The 21,681-nt window shown below is 44.6% G+C and overlaps 1 protein-coding gene across 1 annotated transcript; it reads left to right on the top strand.

Moving 5' to 3' along the window:
- The first annotated feature begins 349 nt into the window (after nt 1-349).
- LOC123098335 (probable E3 ubiquitin-protein ligase RHY1A) lies at nt 350-2,529 on the top strand. The gene is made up of 2 exons (XM_044520306.1): nt 350-738; nt 1,618-2,529. Exons 1-2 carry the CDS (start codon nt 505-507, stop codon nt 2,212-2,214), a joined length of 831 nt encoding a protein of 276 aa, XP_044376241.1. The 5' UTR covers nt 350-504; the 3' UTR covers nt 2,215-2,529.
- The last annotated feature ends 19,152 nt before the right edge of the window (nt 2,530-21,681 follow it).

Raw genomic sequence — 21,681 nt, 5'->3', positions numbered from 1 at the left:
TTGTGATGAACCAGGTTTCACAGCCAAGCCACAATCGATAGAACTGTTGAAGAGTATGCTCGTCCACCACTGATGCTGGACCATCACTGTTCACTGACACGTTGATACTGGACCTACGACTTGGCAAGCAAATCTAGCTAGGAAGAAAATGGGCATATGTGTCCCATGCCGTCGGAAGTTTCCAACCCAACGCGGCAACCCATCACCGGCCAGTCCACTGGTCCACTGCCACTGGTCATGGTCTCCGTGACAACCCCGGCGGTGTTTACCGACTTGCCGTGCAGCTACAGGCCCCGTACCTTCCTCCGCTCCTTCCGCCCTTCCTATACCGTCCCACCCACGCCCGCCCTATCCAAGTACCGGATCCAGCCCGCCCGCGGCACGGGGAAACCACCAAACCGGGCGGGGAAAGAGACGAAAAGCAAGGCGACGAGCGCATTTTCCATCCTCGAGTCACGCAGGCCACGCCACACGCGCGCCTGATCCGTAGGGATCCGGCCGGCCATGACGAGCGCCTCCGAGCTCTTCACCGCCCGCCGCGCCCGCGCGCCCCGCCTCTCCGACCCGGGGGACCCCGGCCCGGATCCGCTCGCCGACGCGCCGCAGGACCCGCACGGCCTCGCCGCCCGCCGCCGCCGGAGGGGATGCCGCGCGCGACGCCAGCTCGACGCCGCCGGGGACGTGCGCCAGCACCTCCACACCGGCCCGCCGCCCCCGCGCCGACGCGGCTCCTACACGGTGAGAGACTCCTTCTCCGCCCGCTGGGTGATTGCAGTTCCCGTGCCGTGGTTGGTTAGATCGAAGCGTTTCGGGTCTTGTCCTGTAAAATTTGTGAGAGGATTAGGGTCACCAATTCGTCCCGGGCACGATCATGCGGTGATTTTGAAGCGCGGGGTTTCGATCAGCCTGGTTTGATAGCTCCGGAAATGGGTAGCGACCATTCCAAAATGGGAAACGATATGGGCCCGCGTCGTTGTAATTTTTGTGCTGAAGTTAGATAGTAAGTAGAAACGATATGGATAGCTCATAAGTAGATTTCTGAGGGGACCAGGGTAATTAATTCGACTTCCTGCACAATTAATTTTGTTGTACGTTTGGAATGTTGTCTACACAATTGAATTTGTAAGTTGCCATCGCAAAAGTTAAAGCAAGTCAGCTTCAGGCTGCGAAATGAAACCAGCCTAAATCTTGGGAGGTAAACAAAGCAGTGCACCCAACCATCATGGTCATTGAGCAAACCAAAAGGTACATAACAGCCTTAGGCTCTGAGTTGCAACTGCTTGTTCCATCTCTCTGTGATACTGAAGAAAGAAACTGTCACTGCTTCAATCTTCTGGCCAAACATATAGTTTGAGATATGTGTAGCTGAAACTTCAGCTTGGTACCAAACTGGTTCATGCCGCAACTTGGTCTTCTTGCCATTTTGATGCACTAACTTCAGTTTATTGTCTTGCTTATCTTCTAATTGAGTGGCAGTGTTCCTGCCTGGTTCCACAAAGAGAGAAGAAAACGTTGGATTGAGAAGTCATGACTTTAGCTTTCATGTGCATTTTCATGTTGTTTGTGATCATATATATCATCAAATGATTTTTTTGTTGTTGTTTCTGTTGTCTACAGGACCGCATCTTATCATACATAGACAATAGCAACATTGGGGATTCTGCAGCTACAAGGAACCGACTTGACAGGCTGATGTTCAGAACAAATGAGCGGCTTCCCGGTGCCGTACTGCAAGCTCAGGCACGTGTTCTAGAGAGACTGAGAGGTGTTTCCATCGGATCATCTACCTCCAGGCCATCCATCACATTGGATGAATTTTCAGCCACGGATGTGTTTAGAATCATCGACTTCGGAAGCAGAGAAACCCCATATGAGGCAAATTGGCCCAGCTCATCATCTGTCCAGCCAAGCAGCGGGTCGGATGAAGAGAGCCTGGAGAACACATCCATCAGTTCAACTACTTCCAACAGGTCACCTGGACTGAGCAAGTCTGCCTTTCTTCGGCTACAGATAGAGATCTTTGAGGCTAAGAAAGATGACAACAGGGAGGCATCGCCGGAATGCTCGATTTGTCTTGATGGTTTCTACGACGGAGACGAGCTGATAAGGCTGCGCTGCGGACACAGGTTCCACTCGACTTGCTTGGAGCCATGGGTGCGGAAATGCGCAGATTGCCCATACTGTCGAACAAACATACGGTCCCGGCCCCGATGACAAACCCTCGGTCCAGAACTGCAACATTGAGTAGTGGGTATGACCTTATGACTTCGTAGTAAGATGTGTTGTTGTAATCCACTGTTTTGTGCATATCTGTTGCACCTGTCCTGGTACGGCATCATCTCTTAGATTCAGTTTATGTATCTGAATATCTTTGTGTGGATGAAGAGGCTGATAGAATATACTGCAGCAAGCACTGTTTTATGCATACCTGAGGTATCTGCTTTGTCGAGAGATGTTATGTACCTCCATAGGAAATGCTTTACATACTTTTACCAACAAATCTTGATACTAGAGCTTGGTTGACTGAGATCTGCTTAGCATTACCAAGTACTCCCTCTGTAAAGAAATATAAGAGCATTTAGATCATTAAAGTAGTGATCTAAACGCTCTTATATTTCTTTACGGAGGGAGTACATTTACGTGTGAATTCGAGTGCCCTATTTCTCCAAAACTCTTCTGTGACCCAGCTGGCAGTGGCATGCTGTGAAGGGGGATATATCTTCTGTATCTGAATAGCCACCCCTTAACCGAAAATTGCTTTTGGAGGCCTAGCTTCGTAGAGGCCTCCATTTGCAATTTTGAAAATTCATATTTCTACATTTCAAAAAATTCTAGGAAAAATACAGATACATGGAGGCATAATGTACATGTGTGTAAATTTTCAAGACAAAATACATTGAAATGAGGGTTGTGCAAAACAACAAAACTGAGGCTTGTCAGCACATGATACTATTCTTCCTCAAAGTCCATGAATTTGTTTTCTCCGTACAGGTCGCATTTTAAGGTATTTTTTTTGCGGGAAACGTTTTAAGGTATTTCATCCTGAATTTCTACACACACACACACATACACGTTTCATCCTTGTATACTTGCATATTTTTTCTGATTTTTTTTCAAACCGGAAAGGTTGATTTTTTTTAAAAAAAAAATCGGGCTCCATGGAGCCCGGTCACCAAAATACCCCACTGCCCCTTAACATATTTCTCTCAACATGCAAGCATATCACCTCATCATGTAGGAAAAAGGCTCACCTCAACATGCATAACAATTTTCATCCTACCATGTTCTTCATATTAATTAAATATTATACAACTATACAATAATAAGACACAACAAATCTTTGTATTTTCTGTTTCATTGAAATATATTGCAGAACATCCAATTTGTTAGAGTGTGAGAAGAAATAGAGCCTTCCCAGGATGTGTGAATCTGGGCCGTGGGATTAGCGTTCCAAACGACTCTGGACCGTCGGATCTTCGAGTGAGACGATCCGGGCCATCGATCTCTTGATGGAGCGATCCTGGCCGTCCGATCGCTCTAAACACTGCTACAATGAATAGTGCATGACTTTTCTCCCCCATTAGGCTACCCCTGACCCTCTATTACAGGCGGGCCCATGTCGGGTGGGCCGTTGGTGTCAGTAACTGCGGAGCCGGGTTCCAGCGGTGCTGGATTCTACGTGCGGTGTGGCTTGCCACCGCCTGCAATTTTAGATGCCCGCCGAGGGCAATCTCGACATTTCATGTCCTCATCCTTGTGTGTCGCTTCGTGGATGGATGGCCGGAGTGTAAAGGCGAGGAGAGCGACCCACTGGTGGGAACCCTAGCCGCCTCTTCCCCGTCCCATTCCTCTCTCTGCTTCTCGCGCCGCGGTCGCCATCGCGTCGCCACTTCCCCGTCGACCTCGCTTGTCGCGTCGTCGGGAGAAGGCCAGACGGAGCGACGGGAGGTGGTCAAGAAAAGAGCGCCATGCTGTGTGCGTCGTTGCCATCTTGCTCGACCACGCTCAGGGCGCGCCGCCGGCTCTCGAGGCCTCTGATACGTCTTTAACGTATGTATAATTTTTTATTGTTCCATGCTATTATATTATCTATCTTGTATGTTTTATATGCATTTATATGCTATTTTATATGATTTTTGGGACTAACCTACTAACCTAGAGCCCAGTGCCAGTTTCTGTTTTTTCCTTTTTTTAGCTTCGCACAAAAGGAATATAAAACGGAGTCCAAATGAGCTGAAAATTTACTGTGATTTTTATGGACCAGAAGAAGCCCTCAAAGCAAAAGAGTTGGGCCAGAAGAGCCATGAGGCCTCCACAAGGGTCGAGGGCGCGCCCTACCCCCCTGGGCACGCCCTCCGTCCTTGTGGACCCCCTGACGTGAAACAGATGCCACAAATTTCTATAAATACAAAAAACCCTGAAAAGAAACCTAGATCGGGAGTTCTGCCGCCACAAGCCTCTGTAGCCACCAAAAACCAATCGGGACCCTGTTCCGTCACCCTGCCGAAGGAGGAAATCATCACCGGTGCCCATCTTCATCATCCCGGCGCTCTCCATGACGGGGAGGGAGTAGTTCACCCTCGGGGCTAAGGGTATGTACCAGTAGCTATGTGTTTGATCTCTCTCTCTCTCTCTCGTGTTCTTGATTTGGCACGATCTTGATGTACCGCGAGCTTTGCTATTATAGTTGGATCTTATGATGTTTCTCCCCCTCTACCTTCTTGTAATGGATTGAGTTTTCCCTTTTAAGTTATCTTGTCGTATTGAGTCTTTAAGGATTTGAGAACACTTGATGTATGTCTTGCATGTGCTTATCTATGGTGACAATGGGATATTCATGTGATCTACTTGATATATGTTTTGGTGATCAACTTGCGAGTCCTGTGACCTTGTGAACCTATGCATAGGGGTTGGCACACGTTTTCGTCTTGACTCTCCGGTAGAAACTTTGGGACACTCTTTGAAGTTCTATGTGTTGGTTTGAATAGATGAATCTGAGATTGTGTGATGCATATCGTATAATCAAACCCGCGGATATTTGTGGTGGCATTGGAGTATCTAGGTGACATTAGGGTTTTGGTTGATGTGTGTCTTAATGTGTTATTTTAGTACAAACTCTAGGGCTGTTTATGACACTTATCGGAATAGCCCAATAGATTGATCAGAAAGAATAACTTTGAGGTGGTTTCGTACCCTGCAATAATCTCTTCGTTTGTTCTCCGCTATTAGTGACTTTGGAGTGACTCTTTGTTGCACGTTGAGGGATTGTTATATGATCTAATTATGTTACCATTGTTGAGAGAACTTGCACTAGTGAAAGTATGAACCCTAGGCCTTGTTTCTAAGCATTGCAATACCGTTTTCGTTCACTTTTGTTACTTGGTACCTTGCTGTTTTTATATTTTCAGATTACGAAAACCTATATCTACCATCCATATTGCACTTGTATCACCATCTCTTCGCCGAACTAGTGCACCTATACAATTTACCATTGTATTGGTGATACGTCTCCAACGTATCTATAATTTTTGATTGTTCCATGCTATAATATATTCTGTTTTGGAGGTTTAATGGGCTTTATTATACACTTATATATTATTTTTGGGACTAACCTATTAACCGGAGGCCCAGCCCAAATTGCTATTTTTTTGCCTATTTCAGTGTTTCGAAGGAAATGAATATTAAACGGAGTCCAAACGGAATGAAACCTTCGGGAACGTGATTTTCGGAACAAACGTGATCCAGAGGACTTGGAGTGGACGTCAAGCAACCGACGAGGAGGCCACGAGGCAGGGGGCGCGCCTACCCCCTGGGCACGCCCTCCACCCTCGTGGGCCCCTCGTGGGTCCACCGACCTACTTCTTCCTCCTATATATACCTACGTACCCCCAAACCATCGAGGAGCACCACGAAAACCTAATTCCACTGCCGCAACCTTCTGTACCCGTGAGATCCCATCTTGAGGCCTTTTCCGGCGTCCTGCCGGAGGGGGCATTGATCACGGAGGGCTTCTACATCAACACCATAGCCTCTCCGATGATGTGTGAGTAGTTTACCTCAGACCTTCGGGTCCATAGTTATTAGCTAGATGGCTTCTTCTCTCTCTTTGGATCTCAATACAAAGTTCTCCTCGATTCTCTTGGAGATCTATTTGATGTAACTCTTCTTTTTGCGGTGTGTTTGTCGAGATCCGATGAATTGTGGGTTTATGATCAAGATTATCTCTGAACAATATTTGAATCTCCTCTGAATTCTTTTATGTATGATTGGTTATCTTTGCAAGTCTCTTCGAATTATCAGTTTGGTTTGGCCTACTAGATTGATCTTTCTTGCAATGGGAGAAGTGCTTAGCTTTGGGTTCAATCTTGCGGTGTCCTTTCCAAGTGACAGTAGAGGCAGCAAGGCACGTATTGTATATTTGCCATCAAGGATAAAAAGATGGGGTTTATATCATATTGCATGAGTTTATCCCTCTACATCATGTCATCTTGCTTAAAGCGTTACTCTGTTCTTATGAACTTAATACTCTAGATACATGCTGGATAGCGGTCGATGTGTGGAGTAATAGTAGTAGATGCAGAATCGTTTCGGTCTACTTGTCACGGACGTGATGCCTATATACATGATCATACCTAGATATTCTCATAACTATGCTCAATTCTATCAATTGCTCGACAGTAATTTGTTTACCCACCGTAATACTTATGCTATCTTGAGAGAAGCCACTAGTGAAACCTATGGCCCCGGGGTCTATTTTCCATCATATTAATCTCCCGTCAACAAGCTATTACTTTTGCCGTTTATTTTGCTTTCTTTACTTTTAGTCTTTATCATAAAAATACCAAAAATATTATCTTATCATCTCTATCAGATCTCACTCTCGTAAGTGACCCTGAAGGGATTGACAACCCCTTTATCGCGTTGGTTGCAAGGTTCTTATTTGTTTGTGTAGGTGCGTGGGACTCGCGCGTGTCTCCTACTGGATTGATACCTTGGTTCTCAAAAACTGAGGGAAATACTTACGCTACTTTACTGCATCACCCTTTCCTCTTCAAGGGAAAACCAATGCAGTGCTCAAGAGGTAGCAATTGGGTGTGTTGGGGACACAAGAGACTCTTTGTTATTTGGTTGCAGGGTTGTTTGAGAGAGACCATCTTCATCCTACGCCTCCCACGGATTGATAAACCTTAGGTCATCCACTTGAGGGAAATTTGCTACTGTCCTACAGAACTCTGCACTTGGAGGCCCAACACGAGTCTACAAGAAGAAGGTTGCGTAGTAGACATCAAGCTCTTTTCCGGCGCTGTTGCCGGGGAGGCTAGGTGAGCGACACTGACACCCCGTCAACTAAGCTCTTTTCTGGCGCCGTTGCCGAGGAGGTTAGTGCTTGAAGGTATATCTTTAGATCTTGCAATCGAATCTTTTAGTTTCTTGTTTTATCACTTGTTTAGTCTATAAAAGAAAATTACAAAAAAAATAGAATTGAGGTTGCCTCATATGCTTCATCTTTTTAATATCTTTCGTGAAAATAAGGATTCCGATAATTGTGCCAAAGTGTTCGAAAAAGAATGCATTAAAATGTTTGGCACTAAATCTTTGAATGATGAGCATGATTGCAATGTTGTTAGTATGAATTCTTTGAATATCCATGATGCTAATGATATGAAAAGCCACAAGCTTGGGGATGCTATGTTTGATGAAGATGATATTTTTTGTCCCCCAAGTTTTGATGAGCAAAATTATGATGAAAGCATGCCTCATATTTATGATGATTATTGTGATGACATGTATGCTATAAAGAATAATGATAACCATGAAACTTGTCATCATGATTTTAATTTTCAATTGGATTATGCCTCACATTATAGTTATTTTGTTGAGTTTGCTCCCACTACTATTCATGAGAATAAATTTGCTTATGTGGAGAGTAATAAAAATTCTATGCTTATGTATCATGAAAATAATGCTTTATGTGATGGTTATATTATTGAATTCATTCATGATGCCACTGAAAATTATTATGAGAGAGGAACTTATGCTTCTACATATTGCAATAATATCAAGTTTCCTCTCTATGTGTTGAAAGTTTTGAAGTCATGCTTGTTTTACCTTCCTATGCTAGTTGATTCTTGTTCCCATAAGTTGTTTGCTCACAAAATCCCTATGCATAGGAAATGGGTTAGACTTAAATGTGCTAGTCATATGCTTCAGGATGCTCCCATTATGTTTCAATTCTTATCTTTTATGTGAGCATCATTGACATCGTCATGCCTAGCTAGAAAGGCATTAAAGAAAAGCTCTTCTTGGGAGAGAACCCAATATTTACCCCTACTATTTTTGTGTGTCCACATGATTAAGCTACTGTTGTAATCATGTTTTATAGCTCTTGTTTCAATAAAGTGCCAAGTAAGACCTTTGGGATGGCTTACGGTGATAGTTGATTTGATCTTACTGAAAAACAGAAACTTTTGCGCTCAGGAAAACAATTCTCTTTTTTAGCAGAAGCGTGATAAAATACTGATTATTTTTACAGAAGATTGATAAACAAATTTCTCAGGTTTTCCTAATTTTTCAGATTTTTTTGAGTTACAGAAGTATTCGAGAGTTACAGATTACTTTAGACGGTTCTGTTTTTGACAGATTCTGTTTTCTATGTGTTGTTTGCTTATTTTGATGAATCTATGAGTAGTATCGGAGGATATGAACCATAGAGAAGTTGGAATACGCTAGATATTACACCAATATAAATTTCAGATGAGTTCACAACAATACCTAGGTGGTGATTTGCTTTCTTATACTAACGGAGGTTACGAGTTTTCTGTTGAGTTTTGTGTTGTAAAGTTTTCAAGTTTTGGGTAAAGATTCGATGGACTACAGAATAAGGAGTGGCAAGAGCCTAAGCTTCGGGATGCCCAAGGCACCCCAAGGTAACATTCAAGGACAACCAAGAGCCTAAGCTTGGGGATGCCCCGGATGGCATCCCCTCTTTCGTCTTCATTCATCGGTAACTTTACTTGAGGCTATATTTTTATTCACCACCTGATATGTGTTTTGCTTGGAGCGTCATTTTCTTTTATTAGGATTTGCTTGATGTTATTTAGAGTAATGTTTGGCACCTTTTATTTCAATAAAAAGGTCAAGTATAGCCTTTATCATGCTTATTTTGCATGTCTACATTTTGCTGTTTGAAAACAGAAAGTTTGTTGTTATGTTTTGAATACTGGTGAATAGTCAGAACATGATAAAATCTTGAAATTTTTACACAATGAGTAAAAACAAATTTTCTACAGTGTGGTAATTTTTCAGAATTTTTGGAGTTAGGGAAGTATGATTCCTCTTGAATTCTTTACAGACTGTTCTGTTTAGACAGATTGTTGTTATGTTTGCATTGTTTGCCTATGTTTGCTTGTTTAATGATTCTATTTGAGGATAGGAGTCTTAAATATGCAGAGGCATTTAGTAGGCAATATCAAATAATAATTTTAGTGATTTGCTACAGTAGAGAATGATAAGGTTTATGCATTGATTTATACTAACTTATCTCACGAGTTCTTGTTGAGTTTTGTGTGGATGAAGTTTTTAAGATTCCGGGAAACTATGATATGAGAGGAATTAAGGAGACACAAAATCTCAAGCTTGAGGATGCCCAAGGCATCCCTAGTTAATATTTCTAGAAGTCTCAAGCATCTAAGCTTGGGGATGCCCCGGTTGGCATCCCACCTTTCTTCTTCAACAATGATTGGTCAGTTTTGGTTGAGCCTAAGTTTTTGCTTCTTCACATGATATGTGATATCCTTGCAATGTCATTTTATTTTGTTTTGCTTGATGTTTGAATAAAGTACTTAAGATCTAAAATACTTAAATGAGAGAGAGTCCTCACATAGCTAAATAATTATTTGACTACTACTCATTGATCTTCACTTATATCTTTTTGGAGTAGTTTGTCATTTACTCTCGTGCTTCACTTATGTATCCCATGAGTAAATGGTTGAATGAATTGAATATCATAAATCCGAATTTATATATGTTTCATATGCTTACACCATGTAGAGTAGTGACTTCACATATAAGAAGTAGAGGTGGTAAATTCATTGAAAGTTAGCAAACATAGTATTGGTCACTTGAACAATTCATGAAAGAATATCGAAGGAAGAGAGATTTCACATATAAATATACTATCTTAGACATCTTCTATGATTGTGATCCCCATTAATTATTTTCAAACTTGAGCAAATTAGTTGAACTTGAACAAGGAAGACAACATAATGAGTTATGTTTGGGTATATTTGTATAGAAGTTATATTGTTATGGATCCTCCAACATGTGGTGCTTGCTTTTTAGAATCTTTTGCTAGCCAAAATTTCTGTACTAAGCGGGAATACTGCTTGTGCATCCAAAATCCTTGAACCAAGTTTCTTCCATGAGTGTCCACCATATCTACCTATATGCGGTATTTACCTGGTGTTCCAAGTAAATTTGCATGTGCCAAACTCTAAACCTTCAAATCATGATCTGTTTTGTATGCACGAATCGATCATGTAGCGACTAGGGGCTGTCAGTATCTTCCATGCTAGGTGGGTTATTCTCACGATGAGTGGACTCCGCTCATAATTCATGAGAAAATGGCTGGTAATTGGGATGCCCGGTCCTATGATCAAAAGATCAAAAACAAAATCGCAAATAAATTAAACAAGACTCCCCCAGGATTGTTGATAGTTGGACGGTACCCGTTGTTTCGGACCAGCCATGGAATGTGCTTGTTGGTGGAGGGGGAGTAAAATCTTTACCTTTCTGTTTGGGAACCACCTATAATGTATCTAGTATGGAAGATATTGGGAACTCTCGGTTGTTATGTTGACAATGAAAGCATACCTCTCAAAATTATTTTCATCCCTATTTTAAAAGCTTCGAGCTCTCGCACCTCTGCAAATCCCTGCTTCCCTCTGCGAAGGGCCTATCTTTTACTTTTATGCAAGAGCCAGTAGTATTCCTTCTCATTCCAACCTACTCTTTAGTTGGCAAGCATCATGTGATGGGGAAAGATCTAAGCATATATGGCCATTCAAATATATTTGATCATGAATTATTATTGTTGACAATTATCTATATGATAAGTAAGTTGGTGATGTCTCTTGAAGCTACGTCGGTATTTCCCCAAAGAGGAAGGGATGATGCAACACAGCGGCGGTAGGAATTTTCCTCAGATATGAAATCAAGGTTATCGAACCAGTAGGAGAACCAAGCAACACAACGTAAACAGCCCCTGCACATAGATAACAAATCCTCGCAACCCGACGTGTTAAAGGGTTGTCAATTGTTGGAAATATGCCCTAGAGGCAATAATAAATGGTTATTATTATATTTCTTTGTTCATGATAATAGTCTATTATTCATGCTATAATTGTATTGTCCGGAAATCATAATACATGTGTGAATACATAGACCACAACGTGTCCCTAGTAAGCCTCTAGTTGACTAGCTCGTTGATCAACAGATAGTCATGGTTTCCTGACTATGGACATTGGATGTCATTGATAACAGGATCACATCATTAGGAGAATGATGTGATGGACAAGACCCAATCCTAAGCATAGCATAAAAGATCGTGTAGTTTCGTTTGCTAGAGCTTTTCCAATGTCAAGTATCTTTTCCTTAGACCATGAGATCGTGCAACTCCCGGATACCGTAGGAGTGCTTTGAGTGTGCCAAACGTCACAACGTAACTGGGTGACTATAAAGGTGCACTACGGGTATCTCCGAAAGTGTCTGTTGGGTTGGCACGGATCGAGACTGGGATTTGTCACTCCATGTGACGGGGAGGTATCTCTGGGCCCACTCGGTAATGCATCATCATAATGAGCTCAATGTGACTAAGGCGTTAGTCACGGGATCATGCATTGCGGTACGAGTAAAGAGACTTGCCGGTAACGAGATTGAACAAGGTATTGGGATACCGACGATCGAATCTCGGGCAAGTAACATACCGATTGACAAAGGGAATTGTATACGGGATTGATTGAATCCTCGACACCGTGGTTCATCCGATGAGATCATCGTGGAACATGTGGGAGCCAACATGGGTATCCAGATCCCACTGTTGGTTATTGACCAGAGAGGCGTCTCGGTCATGTCTGCATGTCTCCCGAACCCGTAGGGTCTACACACTTAAGGTTCGGTGACGCTAGGGTTGTAGAGATATATGTATGCGGAAACCCGAAAGTTGTTCAGAGTCCCGGATGAGATCCCGGACGTCACGAGAGGTTCCAAAATGGTCCGGAGGTGAAGAATTATATATAGGAAGTCAAGTTTCGGCCACCGGGAAAGTTTCGGGGGTTACCGGTATTGTACCGAGACCACCGGAAGGGTCCCGGGGGTCCACCTATCCCGGAGGGCCCCGTGGGCTGAAAGTGGAAGGGAACCAGCCCTTAGTGGGCTGGGGCGCCCCCCTTGGGCCTCCCCCCATGCGCCTAGGGTTGGGAACCCTAGGGGGGAGCTTCCCCCTTGCCTTGGGGGGCAAGGCACCCCTTTCCACCCCTTGGCCGCCGCCCCCCCAACCCTAGATGGGTTTTGGCCGGCCCCCCCTCCCAAGGGGGGCTATATAAAGGGGGGGAGGGAGGGCAGCAACCTACAGCCTTGGGCGCCTCCCTCCTCCCCTGCAACACCTCTCTCTCTCTCGCAGAAGCTTGGCGAAGCCCTGCCAGAGACCCGCTACATCCACCACCACGCCGTCGTGCTGCTGGATCTCCATCAACCTCTCCTTCCCCCTTGCTGGATCAAGAAGGAGGAGACGTCGCTGCACCATACGTGTGTTGAACGCGGAGGTGCCGTCCGTTCGGCACTCGGTCATCGGTGATTTGGATCACGGCGAGTACGACTCCGTCATCCACGTTCATTGGAACGCTTCCGCTCGCGATCTACAAGGGTATGTAGATGCACTCCTTTCCCCTCGTTGCTAGTAGACTCCATAGATGCATCTTGGTGAGCGTAAGAAAATTTTAAATTATGCTACGATTCCCTACAGTGGCATCATGAGCCAGGCCTATGCATAGTTACTATGCACGAGTAGAACACAAAGCAGTTGTGGGCGTTGAGTTTGCCAATTCTTCTTGCCGCTACTAGTCGTTTGTTGTTTCGGCGGCATTGTAGGATGAAGCGGCCCGGACCGACCTTACACGTACGCTTACGTGAGACAGGTTCCACCGACTGACATGCACTAGATGCATAAGGTGGCTAGCGGGTGTCTGTCTCTCCTACTTTAGTCGGAACGGATTCGATGAAAAGGGTCCTTATGAAGGGTAAATAGAAATTGGCAAATCACGTTGTGGTCATACGTAGGTAAGAAAACGTTCTTGCTAGAAACCTACAAACCACGTAAAAACTTGCAACAACAATTAGAGGACGTCTAACTTGTTTTTGCAGCAAGTGCTATGTGATGTGATATGGCCAGAAGATGTGATGAATGATATATGTGATGTATGAGATTGATCATATTCTTGTAATAGGAATCACGACTTGCATGTCGATGAGTATGACAACCGGCAGGAGCCATAGGAGTTGTCTTTATTATTTTGCATGACCTGCGTGTCATTGAATAACGCCATGTAATTTACTTTACTTTGTTGCTAAACGCGTTAGCCATACAAGTAGAAGTAATCGTTGGCGTGACGACTTCATGAAGACACAATGATGGAGATCATGGTGTCATGCCGGTGACGAAGATGATCATGGTGCCCCGAAGATGGAGATCAAAGGAGCATGATGATATTGGCCATATCATGTCACTATTTGATTGCATGTGATGTTTATCATGTTTTTGCATCTTATTTGCTTAGAACGACGGTAGTAAGTAAGATGATCCCTTATAATAATTTCAAGAAAGTGTTCACCCTAACTGTGCACCGTTGCGAAGGTTCGTTGTTTCGAAGCACCACGTGATGATCGGGTGTGATAGATTCTAACGTTCGAATACAACGGGTGTTGACGAGCCTAGCATGTACAGACATGGCCTCGGAACACACGCAATACACTTAGGTTGACTTGACGAGCCTAGCATGTACAGACATGGCCTCGGAACACGGAGGACCGAAAGGTCGAGCATGAGTCGTATAGAAGATACGATCAACATGGAGATGTTCACCGATCTTGACTAGTCCGTCTCACGTGATGATCGGACACGGCCTAGTTAAACTCGGATCATGTTTCACTTAGATGACGAGAGGGATGTCTATCTGAGTGGGAGTTCATTAAATAATTTGATTAGATGAACTTAATTATCATGAACTTAGTCTAAAATCTTTACACTATGTCTTGTAGATCAAATGGCCAACGTTGTCCTCAATTTCAACGCGTTCCTAGAGAAAACCAAGCTGAAAGATGATGGCAGCAACTATACGGACTGGGTCCGGAACCTGAGGCTCATCCTCATAGTAGCCAAGAAAGATTATGTCTTAGAAGCACCGCTAGGTGAAGCACCAATCCCAGAGAACCAAGACGTTATGAACGCTTGGCAATCACGTGCTGATGATTACTCCCTCGTTCAGTGCGGCATGCTATACAGCCTAGAACCGGGTCTCCAAAAGCGTTTTGAGAAACATGGAGCATATGAGATGTTCGAGGAGCTGAAATTAGTTTTTCAAGCTCATGCCCGGGTCGAGAGATATGATGTCTCCGACAAGTCCTTCAGCTGTAAAATGGAGGAGAATAGTTCTGTTAGTGAGCACATACTCAGAATGTCTGGGTTTCACAACCGCTTGTCTCAGCTGGGAGTTAATCTCCCGGATGACGCGGTCATTGACAGAATCCTCCAGTCGCTTCCACCAAGCTACAAGAGCTTTGTGATGAACTACAATATGCAGGGGATGGAAAAGACCATTCCCGAGGTATATTCAATGCTGAAATCAGCGGAAGGGGAGATCAGAAAAGAACATCAAGTGTTGATGGTGAATAAAACCACTAAGTTCAAGAAGGGCAAGGGTAAGAAGAACTTCAAGAAGGACGGCAAGGGAGTTGCCGCGCCCGGTAAACCAGTTACTGGGAAGAAGTCAAAGAATGGACCCAAGCCCGAGACTGAGTGCTTTTATTGCAAGGGAAGTGGTCACTGGAAGCGGAACTGCCCCAAATACTTAGCGGACAAGAAGAAGGCCGGCAACACCAAAGGTATATGTGATATACATGTAATTGATGTGTACCTTACCAGTACTCGTAGTAGCTCCTGGGTATTTGATACCGGTGCGGTTTCTCATATTTGTAACTCAAAACAGGAACTACGGAATAAACGGAGACTGGCGAAGGACGAGGTGACGATGCGCGTCGGGAATGGTTCCAAGGTCGATGTGATCGCCGTCGGCACGCTACCTCTGCATCTACCTACGGGATTAGTTTTAAACCTCAATAATTGTTATTTAGTGCCAGCTTTGAGCATGAACATTGTATCTGGATCTCGTTTAATTCGAGATGGCTATTCATTTAAATCCGAGAATAATGGTTGTTCTATTTATTTGAGAGATATGTTTTATGGTCATGCCCCGCTGGTCAATGGTTTATTTTTGATGAATCTCGAACGTGATGTTACACATGTTCATAGTGTGAATACCAAAAGATGTAAATTGATAACGATAGTCCCACATACTTGTGGCACTGCCGCCTTGGTCACATTGGTGTCAAGCGCATGAAGAAGCTCCATGCAGATGGACTTTTGGAGTCTCTTGATTACGAATCATTTGACACGTGCGAACCATGCCTCATGGGTAAGATGACCAAGACTCCGTTCTCCGGAACAATGGAGCGAGCAACCAACTTATTGGAAATCATACATACCGATGTGTGTGGTCCAATGAGTGTTGAGGCTCGCGGAGGATATCGTTATGTTCTCACTCTCACTGATGATTTAAGTAGATATGGGTATGTCTACCTAATGAAACACAAGTCTGAAACCTTTGAAAAGTTCAAGGAATTTCAGAGTGAAGTTGAGAATCAACGTGACAGGAAAATAAAATTCTTACGATCAGATCGTGGTGGAGAATATTTAAGTCACGAGTTTGGTGCACACTTAAGGAAATGTGGAATAGTTTCACAACTCACGCCGCCTGGAACACCTCAGAGAAATGGTGTGTCCGAACGTCGTAATCGCACTCTATTGGATATGGTGCGATCTATGATGTCTCTTACCGATTTACCGCTCTCATTTTGGGGTTATGCTTTAGAGACTGCCGCATTCACTTTAAATAGGGCACCGTCTAAATCCGTTGAGACGACACCGTATGAATTATGGTTTGGGAAGAAACCTAAGCTGTCGTTTCTAAAAGTTTGGGGATGCGATGCTTATGTCAAGAAACTTCAACCTGAAAAGCTCAAACCCAAGTCGAAAAAATGCGTCTTCATAGGATACCCTAAGGAAACTATTGGGTATACCTTCTACCTCAGATCCGAGGGCAAGATCTTCGTTGCCAAGAACGGGTCCTTTCTAGAGAAGGAGTTTCTCTCGAAAGAATTGAGTGGGAGGAAAGTGGAACTTGATGAGGTGATAGTCACCCCTTCCGAACCGGAAAGTAGCGCAGCACGGGAAAATGTTCCTGTGGTGCCTACACCGACCGGGGAGGAAGTTAATGATGATGATCATGAAGCTTCGGATCAAGTTACCGAACTTCGTAGGTCCACAAGGACACGTTCCGCACCAGAGTGGTACGGCAACCCTGTCCTGGAAATCATGTTGTTAGACAACGGTGAACCTTCGAACTATGAAGAAGCGATGGCGGGCCCGGATTCCGACAAATGGCTAGAAGCCATGAAATCCGAGATAGGATCCATGTATGAAAACGAAGTATGGACTTTGACTGACTTGCCCGATGATCGGCGAGCCATAGAAAACAAATGGATCTTTAAGAAGAAGACGGACGCGGATGGTAATGTGACCATCTACAAAGCTCGACTTGTCGCTAAGGGTTATCGACAAGTTCAAGGGGTTGACTACGATGAGACTTTCTCACCCGTAGCGAAGCTGAAGTCCGTCCGAATCATGTTAGCAATTGCCGCATACTATGATTATGAGATATGGCAGATGGACGTCAAAACGGCATTCCTTAACGGCTTCCTTAAGGAAGAGTTGTATATGATGCAGCCGGAAGGTTTTGTCGATCCTAAGAATGCTAACAAAGTATGCAAGCTCCAGCGCTCAATCTATGGGCTGGTGCAAGCATCTCGGAGTTGGAACATTCGCTTTGATGAGATGATCAAAGCGTTTGGGTTTACACAGACTTATGGAGAAGCCTGTGTTTACAAGAAAGTGAGTGGGAGCTCTGTAGCATTTCTCATATTATATGTGGATGACATACTGTTGATGGGAAATGATATAGAATTCTTGGAGAGTATAAAGGCCTATTTGAATAAGTGTTTTTCAATGAAGGACCTTGGAGAAGCTGCTTATATATTAGGCATCAAGATCTATAGAGATAGATCAAGACGCCTCATTGGTCTTTCACAGAGTACATACCTTGACAAGATATTGAAGAAGTTCAATATGGATCAGTCCAAGAAGGGGTTCTTGCCTGTATTGCAAGGTGTGCAGTTGAGCACGGCTCAATGCCCGACCACGGCAGAAGATATAGAAAAGATGAGTGTCATCCCCTATGCCTCGGCCATAGGGTCTATTATGTATGCCATGCTGTGTACCAGACCTGATGTAAACCTTGCCGTAAGTTTGGTAGGAAGATACCAAAGTAATCCCGGCATGGAACACTGGACAGCGGTCAAGAATATCCTGAAGTACCTGAAGAGGACTAAGGATATGTTTCTCGTTTATGGAGGTGACGAAGAGCTCGTCGTAAAGGGTTACGTCGACGCTAGCTTCGACACAGATCTGGATGACTCGAAGTCACAAACCGGATACGTGTATATTTTGAATGGAGGAGCAGTAAGCTGGTGCAGTTGCAAGCAAAGCGTCGTGGCGGGATCTACATGTGAAGCGGAGTACATGGCAGCCTCGGAGGCAGCACAGGAAGCAGTCTGGATGAAGGAGTTCATTACCGACCTAGGGGTGATTCCCAATGCGTCGGGCCCGATGACTCTCTTCTGTGACAACACTGGAGCCATTGCCCTTGCGAAGGAGCCCAGGTTTCACAGGAAGACCAGGCATATCAAGCGTCGCTTCAACTCCATTCGTGAAAGTGTTCAAAATGGAGACATAGATATTTGTAAAGTACATACGGACCTGAATGTAGCAGATCCGTTGACTAAACCTCTCCCTAGGGCAAAACATGATCAACACCAGGACGCAATGGGTGTTCGATTCATCACAATGTAACTAGATTATTGACTCTAGTGCAAGTGGGAGACTGTTGGAAATATGCCCTAGAGGCAATAATAAATGGTTATTATTATATTTCTTTGTTCATGATAATAGTCTATTATTCATGCTATAATTGTATTGTCCGGAAATCGTAATACATGTGTGAATACATAGACCACAACGTGTCCCTAGTAAGCCTCTAGTTGACTAGCTCGTTGATCAACAGATAGTCATGGTTTCCTGACTATGGACATTGGATGTCATTGATAACGGGATCACATCATTAGGAGAATGATGTGATGGACAAGACCCAATCCTAAGCATAGCATAAAAGATCGTGTAGTTTCGTTTGCTAGAGCTTTTCCAATGTCAAGTATCTTTTCCTTAGACCATGAGATCGTGCAACTCCCGGATACCGTAGGAGTGCTTTGGGTGTGCCAAACGTCACAACGTAACTGGGTGACTATAAAGGTGCACTACGGGTATCTCCGAAAGTGTCTGTTGGGTTGGCACGGATCGAGACTGGGATTTGTCACTCCATGTGACGGGGAGGTATCTCTGGGCCCACTCGGTAATGCATCATCATAATGAGCTCAATGTGACTAAGGCGTTAGTCATGGGATCATGCATTGCGGTACGAGTAAAGAGACTTGCCGGTAACGAGATTGAACAAGGTATTGGGATACCGACGATCGAATCTCAGGCAAGTAACATACCGATTGACAAAGGGAATTGTATACGGGATTGATTGAATCCTCGACACCGTGGTTCATCCAATGAGATCATCGTGGAACATGTGGGAGCCAACATGGGTATCCAGATCCCGCTGTTGGTTATTGACCGGAGAGGCGTCTCGGTCATGTCTGCATGTCTCCCGAACCCGTAGGGTCTACACACTTAAGGTTCGGTGACGCTAGGGTTGTAGAGATATATGTATGCGGAAACCCGAAAGTTGTTCGGAGTCCCGGATGAGATCCCGGACGTCACGAGAGGTTCCGGAATGGTCCGGAGGTGAAGAATTATATATAGGAAGTCAAGTTTCGGCCACCGGGAAAGTTTCGGGGGTTGCCGGTATTGTACCGGGACCACCGGAAGGGTCCCGGGGGTCCACCGGGTGGGGCTACCTATCTCGGAGGGCCCTGTGGGCTGAAAGTGGAAGGGAACCAGCCCTTAGTGGGCTGGGGCGCCCCCCTTGGGCCTCCCCCCATGCGCCTAGGGTTGGGAACCCTAGGGGGGAGCTTCCCCCTTGCCTTGGGGGGCAAGGCACCCCTTTCCACCCCTTGGCCGCCGCCCCCCCAACCCTAGATTGGTTTTGGCCGGCCCCCCCCAAGGGGGCCTATATAAAGGGGGGGGAGGGAGGGCAGCAACCTACAGCCTTGGGCGCCTCCCTCCTCCCCTGCAACACCTCTCTCTCTCTCGCAGAAGCTTGGCGAAGCCCTGCCAGAGACCCGCTACATCCACCACCACGCCGTCGTGCTGCTGGATCTCCATCAACCTCTCCTTCCCCCTTGCTGGATCAAGAAGGAGGAGACGTCGCTGCACCATACGTGTGTTGAACGCGGAGGTGCCGTCCGTTCGGCACTCGGTCATCGGTGATTTGGATCACGGCGAGTACGACTCCGTCATCCACGTTCATTGGAACGCTTCCGCTCGCGATCTACAAGGGTATGTAGATGCACTCCTTTCCCCTCGTTGCTAGTAGACTCCATAGATGCATCTTGGTGAGCGTAGGAAAATTTTAAATTATGCTACGATTCCCTACATCAATCCCTTCCGGGGTACGGCGCCTCAAGATAGGCAAACGAACGTGCGATAAAATTGTAGTAGATTGATAGATCGAAAGCCAAATAAAATAAATAGAAATAAAACGCAGCAAGGTATTTTTGTATTTTTGGTTTAATATATCTGAAAATAAATGCAAGGAAAAAGTAGATCGCAAAGGAAAATATATGAGAAAGAGACCCGGGGGCCGTAGGTTTCACTAGTGGCTTCTCTCGAGAAAAATAGCAAACGGTGGGTGAACAAATTACTGTTCGGCAATTGATAGAACTTCAAATACTCATGACGATATCCAGGCAATGATCATTATATAGGCATCACGTCCAATATTAGTAGACCGACTCCTGCCTGCATCTACTACTATTACTCCACACATCGACCGCTATCCAGCATGCATCTAGTGTATAAAGTTCATGGAAAAACGGAGTAATGCAATCAGAACGATGACATGATGTAGACAAGATCTATCTATGTAGAGATAGACCCCGTCGTTTTATCCTTAGTAGCAACGATACATATGTGTCGGTTCCCTTTCTGTCACTGGGATCAAGCACCGTAAGATCGAACCCACTACAAAGCACCTCTTCCCATTGCAAGATAAATAGATCAAGTTGGCCAAACAAAACCCAAATATCAGAGAAGAAATACGAGGCTATAAGAGATCATGCATAAAAGAGATCAAAGAAACTCAAATACTTTCATGGATATAAAAAGATAGATCTGATCATAAACTCAAAGTTCATCGATCCCAACAAACATACCGCAAAAGAGTTACATCATATGGATCTCCAAGAGACCATTGTATTGAGAATACAGAGAGAGAGAGAGATGGAGCCATCTAGCTACTAACTACGGACCCGAAGGTCTACAAAGAACTACTCACGCATCATCGGAGAGGCACCAATGGAGGTGGTGAACCCCATCCGAGATGGTGTCTAGATTGGATCTGATGGTTCTGGACTCTGCGGTGGCTGGATGAATATTTCGTCGACTCCCCTAGGGTTTTGGGAATATTGGGGTATTTATAGAGCAAAGAGGCGGTCCGGGGGGCACCCAAGGTGGGCACAACCCACCAGGGCGCGCCTGGGCCTCCTGGCGCGCCCTGGTGGGTTGTGCTCTCCTCGGAGCACCCCCAGGCGCAGCCAGGGCCCATTATGTTCCTTCTGGTCCAAAAAAAATCTCCGCGAAGTTTCGTTGCATTTGGACTCCATCTAATATTGATTTCCTGCGGTGTAAAAAACATGCAGAAAACAGCAACTGGCACTTGGCACTATGTCAATAGGTTAGTACCAAAAAATGATATAAAATGATTATAAAACATCCAAGATTGATAATATAACAGCATGGAATAATAAAAAATTATAGATACGCTAGAGATGTATCAGTTGGGAGGCAAAACATTAAGCCCCTATCTTTCTCTGTGTTCAATGGATGTTATTTGTTCTAAAAATATGCTTTGAGTGGTAGCAATCATGAAATACTATATGATAGTTGAGTATGTGGGATTTGCTAAATCAAAGCTCTTACATAGACCCTTCGTGAAAATAAGATGAATTGCAATTGTTTGATGACTGAGAACATAGTTTGTTAGTTTCAAGAAATTTTATGATCTATGCTTT

The sequence above is a fragment of the Triticum aestivum genome, chromosome 4D (genome assembly GCF_018294505.1).
Source record: "Triticum aestivum cultivar Chinese Spring chromosome 4D, IWGSC CS RefSeq v2.1, whole genome shotgun sequence".
Taxonomy (NCBI): domain Eukaryota; kingdom Viridiplantae; phylum Streptophyta; class Magnoliopsida; order Poales; family Poaceae; genus Triticum; species Triticum aestivum.
The sequence above is the reverse complement of the archived record's forward strand: the minus strand, read 5'-3'. Positions and strand labels throughout refer to the sequence as shown.